We start from the raw sequence: 24,964 nt of genomic DNA on the forward strand, positions 1-24,964 counted from the left end.
AGACCCTAGCCTGTCACCATATCCACGCTGAGGGATGTGTGTCAGAGGGTTGGTCCAGAGGAGACCCTAGCCTGTCACCATATCCACGCTGAGGGATGTGTGTCAGAGGGTTGGTCCAGAGGAGACCCTAGCCGGTCACCATATCCACGCTGAGGGATGTGTGTCAGAGGGTTGGTCCAGAGGAGACCCTAGCCTGTCACCATATCCACGCTGAGGGATGTGTGTCAGAGGGTTGGTCCAGAGGAGACCCTAGCCTGTCACCATATCCACGCTGAGGGATGTGTGTCGGAGGGTTGGCCCAGGGCACTGCAGAGGAGACCCTAGCCGGTCACCATATCCACGCTGAGGGATGTGTGTCAGAGGGTTGGTCCAGAGGAGACCCTAGCCTGTCACCATATCCACGCTGAGGGATGTGTGTCAGAGGGTTGGCCCAGCGGAGACCCTAGCCTGTCACCATATCCACGCTGAGGGATGTGTGTCAGAGGGTTGGTCCAGAGGAGACCCTAGCCTGTCACCATATCCACGCTGAGGGATGTGTGTCAGAGGGTTGGTCCAGAGGAGACCCTAGCCTGTCACCATATCCACGCTGAGGGATGTGTGTCAGAGGGTTGGTCCAGAGGAGACCCTAGCCTGTCACCATATCCACGCTGAGGGATGCGTGTCAGAGGGTTGGCCCAGCGGAGACCCTAGCCTGTCACCATATCCACGCTGAGGGATGTGTGTCAGAGGGTTGGCCCAGCGGAGACCCTAGCCTGTCACCATATCCACGCTGAGGGATGTGTGTCAGAGGGTTGGTCCAGAGGAGACCCTAGCCGGTCACCATATCCACGCTGAGGGATGTGTGTCAGAGGGTTGGTCCAGAGGAGACCCTAGCCTGTCACCATATCCACGCTGAGGGATGTGTGTCAGAGGGTTGGTCCAGAGGAGACCCTAGCCTGTCACCATATCCACGCTGAGGGATGTGTGTCAGAGGGTTGGTCCAGAGGAGACCCTAGCCTGTCACCATATCCACGCTGAGGGATGTGTGTCAGAGGGTTGGTCCAGAGGAGACCCTAGCCTGTCACCATATCCACGCTGAGGGATGTGTGTCAGAGGGTTGGTCCAGAGGAGACCCTAGCCTGTCACCATATCCACGCTGAGGGATGTGTCAGAGGGTTGGTCCAGAGGAGACCCTAGCCTGTCACCATATCCACGCTGAGGGATGTGTCAGGGGGTTGGCCCAGGGCACTGCAGAGGAGACCCTAGCCTGTCACCATATCCACGCTGAGGGATGTGTGTCAGAGGGTTGGTCCAGAGGAGACCCTAGCCGGTCACCATATCCACGCTGAGGGATGTGTGTCAGAGGGTTGGTCCAGAGGAGACCCTAGCCTGTCACCATATCCACGCTGAGGGATGTGTGTCAGAGGGTTGGTCCAGAGGAGACCCTAGCCTGTCACCATATCCACGCTGAGGGATGTGTGTCAGAGGGTTGGTCCAGAGGAGACCCTAGCCTGTCACCATATCCACGCTGAGGGATGTGTGTCAGAGGGTTGGTCCAGAGGAGACCCTAGCCTGTCACCATATCCACGCTGAGGGATGTGTCAGAGGGTTGGTCCAGAGGAGACCCTAGCCTGTCACCATATCCACGCTGAGGGATGTGTCAGAGGGTTGGCCCAGGGCACTGCAGAGGAGACCCTAGCCTGTCACCATATCCACGCTGAGGGATGTGTGTCAGAGGGTTGGTCCAGAGGAGACCCTAGCCGGTCACCATATCCACGCTGAGGGATGTGTGTCAGAGGGTTGGTCCAGAGGAGACCCTAGCCGGTCACCATATCCACGCTGAGGGATGTGTGTCAGAGGGTTGGTCCAGAGGAGACCCTAGCCTGTCACCATATCCACGCTGAGGGATGTGTGTCAGAGGGTTGGTCCAGAGGAGACCCTAGCCTGTCACCATATCCACGCTGAGGGATGCGTGTCAGAGGGTTGGTCCAGGGCACTGCAGAGGAGACCCTAGCCGGTCACCATATCCACGCTGAGGGATGTGTGTCAGAGGGTTGGTCCAGAGGAGACCCTAGCCGGTCACCATATCCACGCTGAGGGATGTGTCAGAGGGTTGGCCCAGGGCACTGCAGAGGAGACCCTAGCCTGTCACCATATCCACGCTGAGGGATGTGTGTCAGAGGGTTGGCCCAGCGGAGACCCTAGCCTGTCACCATATCCACGCTGAGGGATGTGTCAGAGGGTTGGCCCAGGGCACTGCAGAGGAGACCCTAGCCTGTCACCATATCCACGCTGAGGGATGTGTGTCAGAGGGTTGGCCCAGGGCACTGCAGAGGAGACCCTAGCCTGTCACCATATCCACGCTGAGGGATGTGTGTCAGAGGGTTGGCCCAGCGGAGACCCTAGCCTGTCACCATATCCACGCTGAGGGATGTGTGTCAGAGGGTTGGCCCAGCGGAGACCCTAGCCTGTCACCATATCCACGCTGAGGGATGTGTGTCAGAGGGTTGGTCCAGAGGAGACCCTAGCCTGTCACCATATCCACGCTGAGGGATGTGTGTCAGAGGGTTGGTCCAGAGGAGACCCTAGCCTGTCACCATATCCACGCTGAGGGATGTGTGTCAGAGGGTTGGCCCAGCGGAGACCCTAGCCTGTCACCATATCCACGCTGAGGGATGTGTGTCAGAGGGTTGGCCCAGGGCACTGCAGAGGAGACCCTAGCCGGTCACCATATCCACGCTGAGGGATGTGTGTCAGAGGGTTGGCCCAGCGGAGACCCTAGCCTGTCACCATATCCACGCTGAGGGATGTGTGTCAGAGGGTTGGTCCAGAGGAGACCCTAGCCTGTCACCATATCCACGCTGAGGGATGTGTGTCAGAGGGTTGGTCCAGAGGAGACCCTAGCCTGTCACCATATCCACGCTGAGGGATGTGTGTCAGAGGGTTGGTCCAGAGGAGACCCTAGCCGGTCACCATATCCACGCTGAGGGATGTGTGTCAGAGGGTTGGTCCAGAGGAGACCCTAGCCTGTCACCATATCCACGCTGAGGGATGTGTGTCAGAGGGTTGGTCCAGAGGAGACCCTAGCCTGTCACCATATCCACGCTGAGGGATGTGTGTCAGAGGGTTGGTCCAGCGGAGACCCTAGCCTGTCACCATATCCACGCTGAGGGATGTGTGTCAGAGGGTTGGCCCAGGGCACTGCAGAGGAGACCCTAGCCGGTCACCATATCCACGCTGAGGGATGTGTCAGAGGGTTGGCCCAGGGCACTGCAGAGGAGACCCTAGCCTGTCACCATATCCACGCTGAGGGATGCGTGTCGGATGGGTGGCCCAGGGCACTGCAGAGGAGACCCTAGCCTGTCACCATATCCACGCTGAGGGATGTGTGTCAGAGGGTTGGCCCAGGGCACTGCAACGGAGACCCTAGCCTGTCACCATATCCACGCTGAGGGATGTGTGTCAGAGGGTTGGCCCAGCGGAGACCCTAGCCTGTCACCATATCCACGCTGAGGGATGTGTGTCGGAGGGTTGGCCCAGGGCACTGCAGAGGAGACCCTAGCCTGTCACCATATCCACGCTGAGGGATGTGTGTCAGAGGGTTGGCCCAGCGGAGACCCTAGCCTGTCACCATATCCACGCTGAGGGATGTGTGTCAGAGCTCAGCCTTAAAATACCATTCCTGCTCCTCCCTTGGTCTTCATTTCCTGCACTGCAAGCCATCCGACTCAAACACCTCCATGCCAGACTCTCCTTCTCTCTTTTCGCCTCTCTCATGTTCAGGGTTGAATGTGTCAGAGAGAGTGGAGACTGCACCAGCTCCTTGACATGGGTGAAAAGCTCATTGATTCACATACGGATGCATAACTTACCTTTAAAAGGTGGCCATTTGGAGGTCAAATCTATCTAGGTTGTTACCTTTAAGCGCAAATTATGTAGGATAAATCATTCATGCTGAGACTAGACATAATATCAGAAGCCTGGGGGAAAGGTGAATCCAGCAGGGCATGTTTTTTGGGGACTTTTAGATTCTTATTTTTCCCTTCCCCCACCTCAACCACCATTCCTTCCTCTGGCGCTCTTCATTCCGGCGAGGTGCAGACGTTTAACTGGTGTCTGTTGTTCATTGACTCCCACAAGGGCAAAAGGCAGAGGTGAAAATGCAGCTGTTGTGCGGCATGCTAAACAAGCTACATGCTCGCCACACTGCATGCCTGAGCAGCTCCATGTGAGAGTTGCCATGCAGGAGGCAGAACTGCTTAACATCACGGCTAATCACACTGTTCTCTGATTGGCTCTGGGGCTCTGCGTAGCGTTGCTCTGCTCATGCCTTGGTTTACTCATTTGGTTCCCATGTGTTAAGTTGTCTGTTTTAAAGTCTCTCTCGGGGGAGAAGGGGAACATAGAGCCTTGAAAAGGAACTGAGTTACTTGGGCTCCGATTAAACCCTAGCCAGTAGGTTGTTGTTCAACTGTGGATAAAACTAGCATAGGATAATCTATGCCATTATAAAATAACATTTGTTCTTACCTGTCTTACCTGACTAAATAAAAAGGCAAAAAATAAATAAGAAACACAAAGAAAATGTAGAGATGTGTTACAATGCTATGGGGAGGTGTTTTAAAGTGCTTTTCCCCATGTGACCTCTACCAGAGGACTTGTTTGTTCCACTGTCCACCCACACAGGGTGTCACTGAGATATAGATCTGTCCACTTCAGAGAGACAAAACACTGGCTTCAAAGCGAGGGGATATGCACTCTGGCAACCCCAAATGTTTCTCCAGCACCGGGGACCATAACAGTCTCCACCTGCAGAACAGAGTGCTTCTCCCAATCCCCCTGCTCTGAAACCACTGACCCCATCCCACCTCCTCCCTGCTCTGAAACCTCTGACCTCTTCCCACCTCCCTGCTCTGAAACCACTGACCCCTTCCCACCTGCTCTGAAACCACTGACCCCCTGCAACCTCCTCCCTGAGCCCAGCAGAGTGGAATCCCATTAACACACTGGGTTCTATCAACCACTACCAAACAGCACCCAGGGAGTGGGAACCAAACAGCACCCAGGGAGAGGGAACCAAACAGCACCCAGGGAGAGGGAACCAAACAGCACCCAGGGAGAGGGAACCAAACAGCACCCAGGGAGACCGAGAAAGCTAAGGTAACTGAGCTAAACGACTACAGCCCCGTAGCACTCACATCCGTCATCATGAAGTGCTTTCAAAGACTAGTCAAGGACCATATCACCTCCACCCTACCCGACACCTTAGACCCACGCCCAAATAGGTCCACAGACGACGCAATCTCAACCACACTGCCCTAACCCATCTGGACAAGAGGAATACCTATGTGAGAATGCTGTTCATCGACTACAGCTCAGCATTTAACACTATAGTACCCTCGACCCTGGGTCTCGACCCCGCCCTGTGCAATTGGGTACTGGACTTCCTGACGGGCCGCCGCCAGGTGGTGAGGGTAGGTAACAACATCTCCACCCCACTGATCCTCAACACTGGGGCCCCACAAGGGTGCGTTCTGAGCCCTCTCCTGTACTCCCTGTTCACCCACGACTGCGTGGCCACGCACGCCTCCAACTCAATCATCAGGTTTGTGGACGACACTACAGTGGTAGGCTTGATTACCAACAACGACGAGACGGCCTACAGGGAGGTGAGGCCCCTCGGAGTGTGGTGTCAGGAAAATAACCTCACACTCAACATCAACAAAACAAAGGAGATGATTGTGGACTTCAGGAAACAGCAGAGGGAGCACCTCCCTATCCACATCGACGGGACAGTAGTGGAGAGGGTAGCCAGTTTTAAGTTCCTCGGCGTACACATCACGGACAAACTGAATTGGTCCACCCACACAGACAGCGTTGTGAAGAAGGCGCAGCAGCGCCTCTTCAACATCAGGAGGCTGAAGAAGTTTGGGTTGTCACCAAAAGCACTCACAAACTTCTATAGATGCACAATCGAGAGCATCCTGTCGGGCTGTATCACCGCCTGGTACGGCAACTGCTCCGCCCACAACCGTAAGTCTCTCCAGAGGGTAGTGAGGTCTGCACAACGCATCCCCGGGGGCAAACTACCTGCCCTCCAGGACACCTACACCACCCGATGTCACAGGAAGGCCATAAAGAAAATCAAGGACAACAATCACCCGAGCCACCGCCTGTTCACCCAGCTACCATCCACAAGGCGAGGTCAGTACAGGTGCATCAAAGCAGGGACCGAGAGACTGAAAAACAGCTTCTATCTCAAGGCCATCAGACTGTTAAACAGCCACCACTAACATTGAGTGGCTGCTGCCAACACACTGACTCAACTCCAGCCACTTTAATAATGGGAATTGATGGAAATTATATCACTAGCCACTTTAAACAATGCTACTTAATATAATGTTTACATACCCTACATTACTCATCTCATATATGTATATACTGTACTCTATATCATCTACTGCATATTTATGTAATACATATATCACTAGCCACTTTAAACTATGCCACTTTTTTTTTACATACCCTACATTACTCATCTCATATGTATATACTGTACTCGATACCATCTACTGCATCTTGCCTATGCCGTTCTGTACCATCACTCATTCATATATCTTTATGTACATATTCTTTATCCCTTTACACTTGTGTGTATAAGGTAGTAGTTTTGGAATTGTTAGGTTAGATTACTTGTTGGTTATTACTGCATTGTCAGAACTAGAAGCACAAGCATTTCGCTACACTTGCATTAACATCTTATAACCATGTGTATGTGACAAATACATTTGATTTGAAACAGCACCCAGGGAGAGTGAACTAAACAGCACTCATAGTAGGTGCTGGCTTGCAGCTACAGACATGTCACTAACAGATGTTGTAGCCTTGTCTGGAGCTTCCTCCTCATCTTCCCAACAACCTCCCTGACCCGGCAGTCGCTTTCTCTTCCCTTGCTGGGAGACCGAGTCAGGGGGCAGCTGGCTGTGTGCTCTCCCTGAGGCTGGAGCCGCCATGGAGGACTGGGATGAATAAGACCCAGTGCCCACGTCTGGAGCAGTCATGGAGGACTGGGATGAATAAGACCCAGTGCCCACGGCTGGAGCCGCCATGGAGGACTGGGATGAATAAGACCCAGTGCCCACGGCTGGAGCCGCCATGGAGGACTGGGATGAATAAGACCCAGTGCCCACGGCTGGAGCAGTCATGGAGGACTGGGATGAATAAGACCCAGTGCCCACGGCTGGAGCCGCCATGGAGGACTGGGAATGTTGATGAGGCTGCGGCCTTTATATTCAGTGGCTCAGAACAAGCGCATCGAAGGGCGCACTGACTGTGGCTGTGTGGGCGATTTGTACCCTGCATGCCTACCGAGCGATTGAACATGCACCGCTTTGAAGATTAGGTGTTTGCATTATTTTGCATGTGTGACAGAAGATTAGGGGAAGTTATTCAGGCCCTGTAAACTGGGTCTGCTGGTGATACACATTTCAAATTAAATGAATGTATTGCATGTGTGTGATCAAAGAAGTAGCATTTCACTCAGACCGACGTTGTGGGAGAGTTGCCAATGGCCTACTACCCATCAGGCAGAGTTGAAAAGAAGTCTGGCTTTATGTAGCCAGGGGTTCTGTTGAGTATGGATATTAATAAATCATTAAGGCCATCCAGGAACTGCCCACCTTTCTATCCAGGAAGATCCCATCTACCTGCCAAGTGCCAACTACTGCTAAAATTGGCCGAATTGTGTAACATGGAATGTAAAAGAGGCCAAACCCGCCCACAGTCAGGCCAAACCCGCCCACAGTCAGGCCAAACCCGCCCACAGTCAGGCCAAACCCGCCCACAGTTGTGTGATTTCATTGACTGAAAGCAGCTTCACCAGTCATGGTTTGAGTCAGGAGACCTTCAATAGGTCAGTCTTTGCAGCATAACATGAACCTTTAGGCAAATTTCTGAGAAAGCTAGTGGGACTATAATAACAACAGACCTTGAACTTTGACCTCAGTGGAAGGCTTGAATGAGCCAATGTTAGCGGTGATGCACTTGTTTTACTCTGCCCACGGCTAAAGACGCACAAGTGCTTTCTGTTATCTTCAAGGCCCAGACTGAACAAAACATGTTGAGGCCCAATACAACACAGCTGTTCTGTCTGTTCAAAAGGAACACCAGCTATGCAGTGGCTAATGTCAGCCTACTCACCGTCTTCGGTCTCTTGCCACACAATGCCCTCCAGGTTGACGCTAGTCCCGGGCTCGCAGGGACCAAGGCAATCGGGCTCCGTGGCCAGGGACGCGTCTGATGTGTTGGACGCCACCGAGCGCGTGCGCACCATTATCTGCTCGCACGGGGACGCGATGTTGTCGCCCACGGCGGCCAGGAGGTGGAGGGCGGGAGGGGCCGGTGTGGAGACAGGAGATTCCATCTGCAAGAGAGAAGGGGGAAGGACACACGAGACATCACTTAAAAAGCTCTGTATACAGCAGCAGATACTGTGTGGGAGGGGATGCCACAGAGAGGAAGTGCGTCTCAACGCATGGGAGCCATCCAGGAATGCCAGTAAGGCCTTGATGTAAACTGATGCCTTGATTAGTCAAAGGGTGGTTGTGTGGACTTGGCCCCTCTCTCTCCTTCCTCTCTCTGCTCCACCACCATGATTAGCAGACAGGAAGGCATTGAACTGCTTCAATCCCAACCACTGGCGGTCAGAGAAGGAGCGAGAGACTGGTGTTAAGCACTCTCCCTTCTCTGGTCTCCCTTCTCTGGTCTCCCGCTCTTCTCTTGCCACACAGATCTGACACCACATCATATCATGGACTGATCATCACTCATTCAGCCAGATCTGACACCGCATCATCGCATGGACTGATCATCACTCATTCAGCCAGATCTGACACCACATCATCTCATGGACTGATCGTCAATTCCCTCAATTAAAGACTTGGTTGTGGTGAAGGAACAGGCGGCGAGGGACAGTAATTGATTCCGAGGCACTATGACGGTACAGGGAAAAGAGAGACGGTGTGTGTGCGCTCAATGCATCAGAGAGAGAGATACCGCGCGAGAGCGATACTGGCTGATTTAAGCTCCATGGTGACACTGAGCTCAGTGCTCATTAATTCAAGGCAGTCAACATTAGAGTGCTTCAAAATGATTAGCTCTGATCTGCGTGAGGAACAGGGCACAGCCAAACACTGTGCATTAATTCGGCATAAACCACTCCCTGCTCCAATTTTTTTTTTGCAAATGCAGGATCCAATTAGGCTTGAGTAAATAACAATTGACATGCAGCTTATAGGCCTATTGACCGCATGAATAATGTTTAAATACAACAATTTGCCTGCCACCACTTTTATGCATTTCCATGTAAAAGGACCGATGAGAATCAACATGAGAAGTTCATAGGAGCATATTAAACTGGGTGTAGAATGAAAGCTAAGAGTCTTAGCTTTGGGGAAATTAAGGATAGATACATTTTTCAACCAAACTCCATCACAATTTTTTGGGGTCAGAAGTAAAAGGCTTTGATTTGGCGATAAACATCTACCAGAAAACGTCTTAAGGTATCAGAAATGCATCAAACCACAATAACGTTGACGTAAAACACCACAGCAAACTAATATCACATTTTTAATTGGAGAAATGTTTTACTTTCTGTAATTTAAGAAATATTGCTTTCTGCCTTGTGATTCCGTTACCTACAACCCAGATATCTTTCAGACATTTTTGTCATTTCTCTCATGAGGAGGAAAACTCTACTCAACAAACTGGATGCAGTCTATCACAGTGCCATCCGTTTGGTCACTAAAGCCCCATACACTACCCACCAGTGCGACCTGTTCGCTCTCGTTGGTTGGCCCTCGCTTCATACTCGTCGCCAAACCCACTGGCTACAGGTTATCCAAACCCACTGGCTACAGCCTAAATAAATGCTTCAGAGTTCAAGTAACAGACACATCTCAATAGTAACTGTTCAGAGGAGACTGTGTGAATCAGGCTGCCGAATTGCTGCAGAGAAACCACTACTAAAGTGGAAGAGAAGAAGAAGAAGAGACTTGCTTGGGTCAAGAATCACGAGCAATGGACATTAGACCGGTGGAAATCTGTCCTTTGGTCTGATGAGTCCAAATTCTTTGATTTTTGCTTCCAACCGCTGTGTCTTTGTGAGACGCAGAGAAGGTTAACAGATGATCTCTGCATGTGTGGTTCCCACCGTGAAGCATGGAGGAGGTGTGATGGGGCTTTGCTGGTGACAGTCTGATTTATTTAGAATTCAAGGCACTCAATCAGCATGGCTACCACAGCATACTGCATCAATACACCATCCCATCTGGTTTGTGCTTGTTTTCCACAGGACAATGACCCAAAACACACCTCCAGGCTGTGTAAGGGCTATTTGACCAAGAAGGAGAGTGATGGAGTGCTGCATCAGATGACCTAGCCTCCACAATCACCCGACCTCAAGCCAATTGAGATGGTTTGAGATGAGTTGGACCACAAAGTTAAAGCAGCCAACAAGTGCTCAGCATATGTGGGACCTCCTTCAAGACTTTTGGAAAAGCATTCCTCATGAAGCTGGTTAACCTCACTAGGGTAGGGGGCACCATTTTCACCTCCGGATGAAAAGCGCGCCCAAAGTAAACTGTCTGCTACTCAGGTCCAGAAGCTAAGATATGCATATAATTAGTCGATTTGGATAGAAAACACTCAAGTTTCTAAAACTGTTAAAATAATGTCTATGAGTATAACAGAACTGAAATGGCAGGTGAAATCCTGAGAAAAATCCATCCAGGAAGTGGGATTTTTTAATGTTTGTAGTTTTCCATTGACTGCCTATACAGATTCCATTGACTTAGGACTCAAATTGCACTTCCTATGGCTTCCACTAGATGTCAACAATCTTTAGAAATTGTTTCAGGCTTGTATTCTGAAAAATGAGTGAGTAAGACCACTGAATGAGTGGACACTGCAGTGTCCCAGAGGTTTTTCCATGCGCACGACCGAGTGACTAAAAACAACCTGAGGATTGATTATAAACATCGTTTGACATGCTTCTACGAACTTTACTGATACTTTTAGGATTTTTCGTCTGCCTGTTTTGACTACCTTTGAGCCTGTGGATTACTGAACAAAACTGAGGTTTTTGGATATGAAGAGTGTCACGAGAATTTTTATCCCAATGTTCTAACTGAAATATTTTATAGCTTTGACCAATTCCCAGAGGTTGTAAGGCTCTGGTTAATTAAGAATTAGACAAAGTCCCAGTCTGCAATAGATCAATCCTTTATTCAGAGAGTGCTCTGCCCTCCAAGTGCAGAGTGAACCTTTTTATACACACACAAGTTTCTTATCATAGGCTACTTACTCCCTGCTTAGGCAGGCAGAATTTTTCCCACTATCCCCATACATAGTTCTCGTCTCATAGTTGCTCCCTGCTTGCATAGCTACAAAAGAATACAATGCCATAGTTATAATTCTAACTAGACACATCAGATTATATTCTTATGATTCTAACACATTTCACACAGTTACAGTTTCAGAGTGGAACACTTTAGTCATTATCTTAAAACATACAAATTATTCTATCAAAGAGGGACTTTATCAAACAAAACAAACATTTATTGAGTAAATGGGAGTCTTGTGAGGGCAACCATATGAAGACCAAAGGTTAGTGATACATTTTATTGCTATTTTGACTTGTCTAACTCCTCTACTTGGTTGGTAACCGTTTGTAATGATTTGTCTGCTGGGCGCTGTTCTCAGATAATCGCATGGTATGCTTTCACCGTAAAGCCTTTTTGAAATCTGACAACGGTTGGATTAACAAGAAGTTAATCTTTAAACCGATGTATAACACTAGTATGTTTTGTGAATTTTTATAATGAGTATTTCATATGAATTTGGCGCTCTGCAATTTCACTGGATGTTGGCCAGGTGGGACGCTACCGTCCACCCCCTAGAGAGGTTAAGAGAATGCCAAGAGAGTGCAATTCTGTCATCAAGGCAAAGGGTGGCTACTTTGAAGAAACTCTAATATAAAATATATTTGGATTTGTTTAATACTTTTTTGGTTACTACATGATTCCATATGTGTTATTTCGTAGTTTGGGTCTTCCCTTTTATTCTACAATGTAGAAAATAGTAAAAAAGAAAAACCCTTGAATGAGTAGTTGTCCAAACTTTAACCCGGAAACGTGTGACAGAATGTGGCCGGAACCGTGTGACAGAATGGCGCCCAAATACTCAGAATACCATCATTCCAGTTTGATCTGTAGGTATATTTGTGGGGAGACAATATATGTACATTATTTCTCCTGTAAAATATATGAATCTTTCCAAATGGCTTTTGAAATGCGCTTGAAAGGCCATTTCTCCCTACTAGCCTCCGAAAGGTATTTGTTCACTCCCTAGGAGAGAGGAGCTAGCAAATCAATGTGGCGGCGAGCTGCGGTGAGAGGGGCCTAATGACATCGTAATCACTCAGTGTCAGTTTATGATGCATGACGTGGCCAAACTGTGGCTGCAGTGTGCTGAGTGAATGGGACAGGACAGGTAATCAGCCTGCTGTCAACCTGTTCTGTTCCTGGGCCTTATGGAGACACAGTGAGCCAGCAGACAAGCCTACACAAAGAACCCTATCCTCAAAGTGAGAGCCATGTAAAGACATACGTAAACAGAACAGAACACAACTCTAATGCACTTTGCTTCTCAAACCACGTTTCCAGACAGGCATTACAGAAGTTGGCTAGTCCTGCAACTTTCTGCAGAATAATATTATTTTCTACACTGCAGTCCGCTCATTGCTCATTCTTGATTTCTAGATGGGCTAGATGGAAAGTAAATAAAACAAGCGGGCTACAGAGGGCTAAAATAAACTACCCTGGAGAGAATTGGCCGCTCTTCCTCCAGCATATTTCCTTTGTAAATTGGAGGCAAGTATGATCACAAGTTGGGCTGTGACTCATTTTACGGCCTCCTTTAGATCCCTGGGAAATTAACGAGGCCGTTGTGGTGGCATGGAAACAACATTAGAAACAACAGGGTGAAGATGACAGGTTAAGTGTCCAGGAGGTGTTGAATTAAAAGGATTCCCCAGATGGCAACCACTAAGCATCAGTAGGAGAGGTATTTTGTTCACCACAAGGTCTCAGAGAGCTCCTTTAAGATGGTGGGAGCTGAGGCCTCAACAGAATCTCCTTTAAGACGCTGGGTGCTGGGGCCTCAGAGTCTGTTGGCTGTTGGTGTAAATCATGTCTAAGAAATTCTATAGGGATTTTAATACTGGAGTAAATGTTCTCATGTTCACAGTGGATTAACCTAGCCAACCTCTGAACTGAAGAGTTTAAAGGTCACGAAGCCATTAACATCCTCTGTACTTTGAGCATAGTACAGTAGTAGTGTTCACTTAGGCACAGGGCTGAATGGTGAACAGAACAGACAAGCACATTTTGCATTATTGCTTGTTCCACTCAAGTTCAAGGCAAATCTTAAGTGATCCTCTATGAGAGCAGAGAGGCTGAAGGTATCAACAAGGAAAGCATGGTTGTTTCCTTGTGCGTGGTGAGAGGCTGGAACAGTTGGGTACATCACTAACTTGAGGATCTCTGAGGGTGATAACGATTTAGATACTCTTGAACGATCTTACTGTCTGAATGATACGGGACTGTGAAATTCTATTCACCATGCCTGTCCAAGAATATAAAAAAACCATGATAAATGACCTGATACATTTAGACTACTTTCATTGATAAGTTGCTTCATGTATTGAATGACTAAGGAGAATGAAATGGGAAGGACGTCCTCCTGAACCAGAGGCGCAGGGAAACGACAAGAAATGACCAACTCTATTTCTAGGTTCCCTCATACTCCGCACAAAACAACAAACACTTTCATTCCGTGGCAGGCTGTACACACACACAGTGAAGTGCTTGTCCATTCTGGGGTTCCAAAAGCCGCATGCTGAGGAAAGGACAAAACTGATAGATTAAACAAGTCTCTGCCTCACCACTCAGCCAACACTGAATTGAGTAGCTTTACCCTCCCACAGGATTTACAGTCTGGTTTATAAAAACTCCCCCAAACCACAATGTTTGAGAGGTTTCTGCAGTGTCACGTGAGCCCTCCCTTCAAAAACAGCCCAATGCCAATTTCTTGAGAAAGCCACAATGGCTAAGAAAGATGTTTAGCTGAGTGAAAGGATTTTGAATGGATTGGGGAGTGATGTGGAGCATACCAGGTTGCTGACAGAATGACTAAATGTATTAGATTGAGAGGAAAATCTTTGCATGGATTTTCAGTTCATCTTCTCACAGTAATTTTCCGACTGGGGATGCTGCTGCACTTTTTGCCGAACATAAACCTTGGCTTCAATTTGTTTATTGGAATTGGGATTTAGAAACTGAGCTTATGGCTAGGGCAAGGATTACAAAGGGATTTACGCTGTAAATATCAACACACCTGTCTGGGTTGCTCCTCCCCATTCTATAGGCAGAAACTCAAAACAGGAAGTACCTGTGCTAAAGTCTATTCAAAGCTGGTCTGACCAATCGGAATCCATGCTTCAAGACTATTTTCACGCGGACTGGTACATGTTTTGTGTTGCCTCAGAATAATATTGACGTATACACTGACACAATGAACTTGGTTCATCAGGAAGTGTACAGGGGATGTTGTTCCCACTGTGACAATTAAAACCTATCCAAACCACAAACTGTGGCTAGGTGGCAGTATTCATGCAAAACTGAAAGCGCGAACCACCGCATTTAACCATGACAAGGTGACTGGGAATATGATCGAACACAAAACAGTCCAGCTATGCCCTCCTTAAGGCAATCAAACACGTCAGTACAGCGACAAAGTGGGGTCGCATTTTAACGGCTCAGTCACGAGACTCCAGAGAATCACAGATCATCAAGGGAAAACCAGCTCCCGGACAAGCTTTACTCCTTTTTCTCCCCAATTTCATGTTATTCAATTGGTAGTTACAGTATTGTCCCATCGCTACAATTCCCGTACGGAATCGAGAGAGGCAAAGGTCGAGAGCCATGCGTCCTCCGAAACACGACCCCTGCTTCTTGACACAATGTTTGCTTAACCCGGAAGCCAGCCGCACCAATGTGTCGGAGGAAAAACCGTACAACTGGCGACCGAGTCAACGTGCACTGCGCCCAGCCCGCCACAGGAGTCACTAGAGTGCGATGGGACAAGGACAACTGGGCCGGGCCAAACCCTCCCCTAACCCGGACTACGCTGAGCCAATTGTGCACCACCTTATGGGTCTCCCGGGCACGGCCGGCTGCGACATTCTGGGATCGAACCAGGATCTGTAGTGACACAGCTAGCATTGCGATGCAGTGCCTTAGATCGCTGCACCACTCGGGAGGCCCGTGAGTAAGCGTGCTAACCCTCACAAGGCTGCCGGTCCAGACAGCATCCCTTGCCGCGTCCTCAGAGCATAAGTAGACCAGCTGCCAGACAGCATCCCTAGTCACGTCCTCCAGCTGGCTGGAGTGTTTACGGACCTATTCAATCGCTCCCTATCCCAGTCTGCGGTCCCCACTTGCTTCAAGATGTCCACCATTGTTCCTGTACCCAAGAAAGCGAAGGTAAATGAACTAAATGACTATCGCCCAGTAGCACTCACTTCTGTCATCTGTGACGACCCTCCCACTCTGTCTGCCGAATTCTCACTCTTTGCTCTTGTATTCCTTAGTAGGATGTTAGTGGGCAGAGCCGGGAGGGTCATCAGCGAAATGGGACACACCTGGGCTCGGGTGTGTCCCAGGATAAATGCACCTCTTCCCCATTCATTGGGGAGACTCTCTCCATGCAGACACAGACAGATTTTGGTTGTGTCATTTTTGTGGCTATTTGGCTTTTTTGCGTTGACACCTTTACACACCCCTCATCACATGTATACACGCGACCACTCACTTACACTACTAATTACTGCCCCCACACACACACACACACACACACACACACACACAATTGTTAATTGTATTTACTTTACTTCAGTTAATAAATATCTTTTGTTATTCTTTATCTTCACGTTGTCTCCCTTTTTGTTACGGGCTTTGAGCCGGTTCGTGACACATCATGAAGTACATTTGAGAGGCTAGTTAAGGATCATATCGCCTCCACCTTACCCGACACCCTGCAATTTGCATACCACCCAAACAGATCCACAGATGCAATCGGCATCTCACGGCCCTATCCCATCTTGACAAGAGGAATACCTACGTAAGAATGCTGTTCATTGACTGGAGCTCAGCCATCAATACGCTGCAGTGTGTTGTTACGCTGCAGTGTCATATCAACAATCCCGTCAGGGTTGTTACGCTGCAGTGTCATATCAACACACCCGTCAGGGTTGCTACGCTGCAGTGTCATATCAACACACCCGTCAGGGTTGTTACGCTGCAGTGTCATATCAACACACCCGTCAGGGTTGTTACGCTGCAGTGTCATATCAACACACCCGTCAGGGTTGTTACGCTGCAGTGTCATATCAGTAGATCCACCCCATGACAAAGGTTGAGTAAGTAGGATCCACCCCATGACAAAGGTTGAGTAAGTAGGATACACCAGTACAGAAGAGTAGGCTATGCTTTCTGGAAACAACATAGGCATACTTCTAGATTGACAGGTTGAGATATCCCAGATGGATCAACTGGCTGTAAATTAATTTGAACCCCAAATTGAATCAACTTAGCTACAGTACAAACTCATCCAGAGATACAACAGTGACAAAACACAAAGACAAGACCCAGCTTTGTTTGTCAGAGGGAACAATTAGTGTTTTGGAAAAGGGAGTAGTTAACCTAATCTTTATCTCATTTGGCAAAACCTCAGAGCTTGCCTTGGACCAGATGGGTTCTCTTTTGTGGATCGAATAACCGTATCAGAACGGCAAAATCAGATATTCCTTTCAGAGGACTAACAACGCAAGCTGAATCAAATCAGGCTGTTTGGACTGGAAGGCGAGCTCTGTGTTGGAGCATCCCAGTAACGGAAGGCAAGCTCTGTGTTGGAGCATCCCAGTAACGGAAGGCAAGCTCTGTGTTGGAGCATCCCAGTAACGGAAGGCAAGCTCTGTGTTGGAGCATCCCAGTAACGGAAGGCAAGCTCTGTGTTGGAGCGTCCCAGTAATGGAAGGAAAGCTCTGTCATGGAGCGTCCCAGTAATGAAGGCAAGCTCTGTGTTGGAGCGTCCCAGTAATGAAGGCAAGCTCTGTGTTGGAGCATCCCAGTAATGAAGGCAAGCTCTGTGGAGTGTCCCAGTAATTAGTCATTTGCTTACACTCAGGGACATAAATATTGTGTCTAGTTTTTCTGAATGACTGATCCTACGTAAGTGTACAATAGGATGAAAAAGAATGAAACGGCAAATCCCATAGAGACAGTAACAAGGTTTTGCCATCAATTGTAATGCCTCCTGCCCTGTTGAAACTAAGCAACAAACAACTCCAGACCTCAAACACGGCCCCCTGGCTTATGCAAAACATCAGTTACTACGAGGTATGTTGAGCATTGAACAGTCATCCGTATCCATTTTCAGCGTGGGTGAGGTATGAGGAATTTAATCTTAACACCAGAGAAAGAAAGAACGAAAGCAGAGAAGAGGAAACGTGTGAGTTCTCAGAGGTAAGAGGATATGATTGATAAAGCAGGAAAGAAACTGCCCGTAGTCTTAGATAATTGCCAAACTGCATGTCTCCACTTCAGTTCTACAATTCATTTTGATGCCAGGGAAAGTGCTTTGTGGATCGGTGGCTTCCCTGGAGTCAGGCCATCAGAGGTGACGTCACCCTTCACCTGAATGACTGAGCCGTGAGAGTCCAGAGTCCCCCTCTCTGCATCATCGGCTACCAGTCAAGCACAGTGGTTCATGGAGAACAGCAGCCATGTTAGATTAGTCAGTAAATCTTCATGTTTACTTTAACACACAGTAGCCTAGTTTCCTGGTACAAGACAGTGGATGACAACAGCTGTGCTTGATGTTCTCTTGAAATAAAGCCATCCTGCAATCAAACGCTAATGTGAATATTGCCACACTGATTGTGTCCCTATGCTGTAGTTTCAATGAGGACACTACGTCTCGGGTAAGTCATTTGATCCTCTCAAGCCATGTTAGCCTACTTAGAGATTATCTAGTACTGCATTGATTGCGGTGACTCATATGCAAAAGATAGACTTGGACCGAGTGCACTAATCGCAGTACCTATAGCGAACCAATGAACCTCAGAAAACAAAAAAATGGTTATACCCCTCACATTTGAGGTGACTGAAAGCCTAGTATGACAACCTTGGATGTAGCAAGCTTCCAGACAGCTAGACTGTTTAAGGCTGCTTGACAATATTGCAGACGCTGAAGCTTCCAGACACTGCAAGAGAACTACACAGAGAATACAAACAACCTGAAGTAGACCCATTACCACCAGCTGCTAAACGGGCACTTTCGGTTTCTAGGCAACTCTGTTTCAGCTGCTAACTGTAGGCTTTTAGGACCACACTTGTAACACTCAGAAATAAAACAGAAGAGAAACTAAGCTGTGAATTCAGTCACCCATAACCATGAACAGTAAGCCAGTTGCTCATTTCATGTAAATAACATACACAATAAATATGCTCTATGCCATATGGCTCCTTTGAATGTATAGGCCTGTGCCCAGGTTTCAAGTGGATTTTTTCTCCCGGAGATTAAATGGGCTACATCAAACAAGATGGCTGATATGGTGTTCCGGCTACTAGCCTAGATGTAAAAAAATATATTACAATTCTACTTCTGACAATCTTTACAAGAACATCTCACAAGGCATTTAAAGGAACTAGAATGTAGCCTAGAAGCCAATCAAGACAACCTAGATGAAGAAACTGTGACTAGGTGAGCCAAACAGGGGAATCTGAGATAAGAACACATCTAAAAATAAAAATACGAAACATTTATTTTTTTATTGCCTTTATTCAACTAGGCAAGTCAGTTATAAACAAATTCTTATTTTCAATGACGCTAGGAACAGTGAGTTAACTGCCTGTTCAGGGGCAGAATGACAGATTTTTACCTTGTCAGCTCAGGGATTCAATCTTGCATCCTTTCGGTTACTAGTCTAACGCTCTAACCACTAGGCTACCTGCCACCCTACAAATATGATGTGAATGTACCATGTGGGCTCCCATCAATCTAACAGTCCTTAACAATCGCTTTGGGTTGCAGCTCACCTGTTACTAAGTGGAACGAAACATAGCACTTCCTTGCAAATTAAGGAACTCTTCCTAAGCAAACAAAGTATCAACCTGACACCACCACCTACCCAATGTTGCCCAGAGCTAAAGCACAGAGGCAGGGAAGGTAAACCAGCCAGAGGAGCCACTTGAGGCAGATGTGAAGAGCTTTACCTGAAGAGACACACTGTATTCAGTGATGAAAGAACAGGAGGTGCTTCACATAGAGACACTAGATTCCTCCCTGTCCTACAACAAGTGTGAATGAGAGTGAAGGTGACCGAGGCAGACAGAAGGCCCAAGAAGACAGTGTGTGGATAAGGGAGGTATTTTCATTAGTCATCACACAACATACGGAGACTAGTTTGAGGAATGGAAAAGCCTATCACCTGTCAGTGTGAGAATGTATTTTTTTATTTCACCTTTATTTAACTAGGCAAGTCAGTTAAGAACACATTCTTATTTACAATGACGGCCTAGGAACAGTGGGTTAACTGCCTGTTCAGGGGCAGAATGACAGATTTGTACCTTGTCAGCTCAGGGATTCAATCTAGCAACCTTTCGTTTACTGGCCCAACACTAACCACTAGGCTACCTGCCTCCCCAAAAGGCTGCTACTGGAGTGAAACAGGCTTTTATTAGCCCAGTCATTGCACAACAAATAACCATTCTAAATGCAATCCCATGTTAAACTGTTTTGATGAAACACAACAAAAAAAAAATATGTAAAAAGAGCACATTTTCATTTCTCAATCACCATTGGAGTGTATAGGATATATTGAAGGTTAGGCAGGCATGCTATCTGGGAATCACACATCACTTTATAATGGGAACTTGAGGGCCTAGAATTATTTTCAACCTTCTTTCGTTGTCCAGAAACCAAAGGCACCATCCTAGTCATATTTATTTATTTTACCTATAACTAGGCAAGTCAGTTAAGAACAAATTCTTATTTGGATGGCTGCAAACTTTCTACTATTAAACTCGGACAAAACAGAGATGCTTGTTCTAGGTCCCAAGAAACAAAGAGATCTTCTGTTGAATCTGACAATTAATCTTAATGGTTGTACAGTCGTCTCAAATAAAACTGTGAAGGACCTCGGCGTTACTCTGGACCCTGATCTCTCTTTTGAAGAACATATCAAGACCATTTAGAGGACAGCTTTTTTCCATCTACGTAACATTGCAAAAATCAGAAACTTTCTGTCCAAAAATGATGCAGAAAAATTAATCCATGCTTTTGTCACTTCTAGGTTAGACTACTGCAATGCTCTATTTTCCGGCTACCCGGATAAAGCACTAAATAAACTTCAGTTAGTGCTAAATACGGCTGCTAGAATCCTGACTAGAACCAAAAAATTTGATCATATTACTCCAGTGCTAGCCTCTCTACACTGGCTTCCTGTCAAAGCAAGGGCTGATTTCAAGGTTTTACTGCTAACCTACAAAGCATTACATGGGCTTGCTCCTACCTATCTCTCTGATTTGGTCCTGCCGTACATACCTACACGTACGCTACGGTCACAAGACGCAGGCCTCCTAATTGTCCCTAGAATTTCTAAGCAAACAGCTGGAGGCAGGGCTTTCTCCTATAGAGCTCCATTTTTATGGAACGGTCTGTCTACCCATGTCAGAGACGCAAACTCGGTCTCAACCTTTAAGTCTTTACTGAAGACTCATCTCTTCAGTGGGTCATATGATTGAGTGTAGTCTGGCCCAGGAGTGGGAAGGTGAACGGAAAGGCTCTGGAGCAACGAACCGCCCTTGCTGTCTCTGCCTGGCCGGTTCCCCTCTTTCCACTGGGATTCTCTGCCTCTAACCCTATTACAGGGGCTGAGTCACTGGCTTGCTGGGGCTCTCTCATGCCGTCCCTGGAGGGGGTGCGTCACCTGAGTGGGTTGATTCACTGTTGTGGTCATCCTGTCTGGGTTGGCGCCCCCCCCCTTGGGTTGTGCCGTGGCGGAGATCTTTGTGGGCTATACTCAGCCTTGTCTCAGGATGGTAAGTTGGTGGTTGAAGATATCCCTCTAGTGGTGTGGGGGCTGTGCTTTGGCAAAGTGGGTGGGGTTATATCCTTCCTGTTTGGCCCTGTCCGGGGGTGTCCTCGGATGGGGCCACAGTGTCTCCTGACCCCTCCTGTCTCAGCCTCCAGTATTTATGCTGCAGTAGTTTATGTGTCGGGGGGCTGGGGTCAGTTTGTTATATCTGGAGTACTTCTCCTGTCCTATTCGGTGTCCTGTGTGAATCTAAGTGTGCGTTCTCTAATTCTCTCCTTCTCTCTTTCTTTCTCTCTCTCGGAGGACCTGAGCCCTAGGACCATGCCCCAGGACTACCTGACATGATGACTCCTTGCTGTCCCCAGTCCACCTGGCCATGCAGGACTACCTGACATGATGACTCCTTGCTGTCCCCAGTCCACCTGGCCATGCTGCTGCTCCAGTTTCAACTTCCACCTGACTGTGCTGCTGCTCCAGTTTCAACTGTTCTGCCTTATTATTATTCGACCATGCTGGTCATTTATGAACATTTGAACATCTTGGCCATGTTCTGTTATAATCTCCACCCGGCACAGCCAGAAGAGGACTGGCCACCCCACATAGCCTGGTTCCTCTCTAGGTTTCTTCCTAGGTATTGGCCTTTCCAGGGAGTTTTTCCTAGCCACCGTGCTTCTACACCTGCATTGCTTGCTGTTTGGGGTTTTAGGCTGGGTTTCTGTACAGCACTTTGAGATATCAGCTGATGTACGAAGGGCTATATAAATAAATTTGATTTGATTTGATATTTACAATGACGGCCTACTCCGGCCAAACCCGGACAACGCTGGGCCAAATTGTGCATCGCTCTATGTGACTCAGCCTGGAATGGAACCAGGTACTATCTTGCACTGAGATGCAATGCCTTCGACCGAAGCACCAAATCGGGAGCAACCCATCCTAGTTGTTGCTGTTGAATTCCCCTCATTCTAGGTTTTCATTGCTGTCACATACAGAACCGCTGCACTGTTTCCAACTCCTACAAACTGTATTTTGGCAAATGTTTGAAAATGACTTTTTATTAGCTACTTCATTAGGCTCTGTCAGACGATAGTCTTGCTATTGTTGAATGTTTTCATTAAGTCCAACCCTTATATACATGCATCATATTTTCTGTTGGTTACGGTATTTCATTTTTGGGAGGGGAAAAAACATACCGTTTGTTGACCGGTTAATGAGGGCTGGTTAGTCAGCAGCAGAATGTACTGACATTTACATCCATCATTTCTACCTTTAGTAGCTCTGCGTTCAGACAAACAGATTGTCTGCTCTAATGGAGACAAACTCACACAAAAGCTAATTTAAATCCCTACAAGCCTAACTGACAGGCACATCAAACAAACAATTGAGCCAAAATTCTTGCAAAACATTGAAGGCCCCGAAGTACAACACAGCTCAGCCTAAATCATAAACGGCACTGACGCCTCTGAGGCAGCTAGGTCAGGCAGAAGAGAGGGGGAAATTAGCAACCACTAATTTAGCACTTTCAACATCGACAATGAAAGATTAAACACCCAGTCTAAAAGCGGTGCCTCGTTGGGGCATCCAGACGGGCAGCACATTCCTCAAGCGACTCTACTCCACCCTTATGAAAGTAGAAGAGCTTTTCATTTGTGAGTGAGTGAGTGAGTGAGTGAGTGAGTGAGTGAGTGAGTGAGAGGAGGCTAAGCATCTTATCTGTAGGCGGCACAACAACCAAGATAAGGTGATGGGCTTACAGCTTACCATTCAGATGTAGGCTTCCATCAAAATCAGCCGGGACTGACCATACTGTTCCACAATAAATAACCTCCTTGGGATTGTCAAAGTATTGCAATGGCTCATCGTGAAGGCCATACTACAGCTTCTACTGTGTCCAAGGGTTGAGGAAAAACTAGGCCAGACAAATAGAAAACATTACAAATAAACTGCCATGATAACTACTTCTCCGGAATAGACCTAGTTTGATCACGCCAAGCAAACATCAATTCCAACTACGGAGGTAAAATGTGCTTGACGTTCATATCTCCCTACCTGACTCTAAAGCACCGATCTGTAGCTAAGAGAGCAAGACCTCAGTTCCATGAGGTGACCGTCTTTCTCCCTTAGCCACAACAGCATCCTGGCAATAGACTAACTCGCACCGCTTGGGGAAAGCTCATTCTAATTTGCTAACGTAAACTCATTTTCAGGGAGGTGGACTGCAGCTGTACCTCCTCAGCTCTGAGATGTGTCTGGCTGGCTGGTTGGCTGGCTAGCACCCAGCAGGTGTTTTGGTACACTATTCTCTTGTCAAAGTTAGATCCAGCTTGACCCTGCCCCCCAAACCTCCCACTTTCCCCCGGCGCAGCTGGCTGTGCCTGTGCCTGGTATTGTTTGCTAGCTGTCAGGGTGGGGGGTTGGGCAGGACTGGAGTATGGTAGGCTGGAGTCAGAGGATATATTGTGAAGACTGGAAGCAAAGAAGGCCTCCTTCTTCCCTTAGTAGCAACTATGTACTGCTGCAGAACAAGGTGGTGGATGACTGCGTGGGAAATTGCCTGCAACCATTTACTCCCCCACTGCTATAAGAGAAAGAGGAAGTATTTCCCTTGCCTAGTTCGCAAGCTTGGCAGTGTGGAGTTCCATTCATAGTGCTACTGGTAGTTAAACAACAGAGAACAATGTGATTCTGCTGCTGGGCAGCCTTGGTTATAGGGCCGGGACGATACCAGTATCTCAATACTCCTTAGTATCATGGCAAGGAAACAAAACGCGAAGTGGATTTACTCTATTTAGGGAAACAACCCTGATGCTGAAAACAAACGTAATTATGTTGTCTTCCAGAGTCACATTTATTTTCCAAGCTATAACACACATTTAACATATAGCAGGTTTTAAAAGGACCAAAGTGTTGCTTCGGGTTTTCCTTTTTGCCATGGGAAACATATTGCGATACTAATATCATTACAGCTCTTTTTCATTATCAACTAAATATTTACTGTGAATATCCAATGAATTGAGTCTGGCCTTGTTATAAGAAACACAAATGTCAATACTACCCTGACCTGTTCCAACAAAGTCCCATCTGTGTGGTGGAAAATACTGGATATTCCATCCCCCATGCCCAGCCTCCCACTCTGACAGAAAGTCATTACAAAACAACGGCATCGATTACAATAATAAGCCACATTCTTGTCAAGGTCACCCACTCAAGCTCAGAGAGAGAGAGAGAGAGAGGCTGAGTCTGGGAGCAGAAATCCAGATAAGCTGTGCTGAGCCTGGAAGGATTCTGTCTCCCCGCCCTCTCTATAGTCATAAACCTTCTCACACCAAAGGGAAAAACCTGACAACAAACCAGGAAGCCGCCATCCACTGCTCAGCAGGATGAAATCCCACCCAAACACACCCCTATCATTCCAGGACTACAAAAAGGTGATTGGGATAGCCAATGTGTAGACAAGAAGCTGAAAAACATGCAAACTTTATGGGTAATTTGCTAACGCTAGGCCTAGATTTGTTTACTCATTTGTGCATTATGCAACTATTTCATCTGCAAATAGTATGACATGATAAATCTCTCGTAGGAAATGAGTACAATTCCATAACAGAGAACTGATACAGTTGTTCGTATAGGCTACTCGCTATTTGCTAAGCATAGTCTGCTGTATTCCAGAGGTAATGTTATGAGTTCAGAAATCTCCATTGTCAAAACGCAGACCATCACAAAATCTGCGTTTTAAACATGTTCACCTGCGTTTTATATATAAAGTCA

General features: G+C 47.5%; 1 protein-coding gene across 3 annotated transcripts in view; it reads right to left on the minus strand.

Moving 5' to 3' along the window:
* The window catches only part of LOC109877990 (zinc finger protein 609-like), a 94,534-nt gene that overhangs the window by 24,891 nt on the left and 44,679 nt on the right, over positions 1-24,964 (minus strand). For all 3 annotated transcript variants that reach the window (XM_031812367.1, XM_031812365.1, XM_031812366.1), the window contains one exon: positions 8,179-8,401. In XM_031812367.1, coding sequence (XP_031668227.1) covers positions 8,179-8,401 — 223 coding nt within the window. The remainder of the gene's footprint in view (positions 1-8,178; positions 8,402-24,964) is intronic.

The sequence above is a fragment of the Oncorhynchus kisutch genome, unplaced genomic scaffold (assembly GCF_002021735.2).
Source record: "Oncorhynchus kisutch isolate 150728-3 unplaced genomic scaffold, Okis_V2 Okis03b-Okis08b_hom, whole genome shotgun sequence".
In the NCBI taxonomy this organism is placed as follows: domain Eukaryota; kingdom Metazoa; phylum Chordata; class Actinopteri; order Salmoniformes; family Salmonidae; genus Oncorhynchus; species Oncorhynchus kisutch.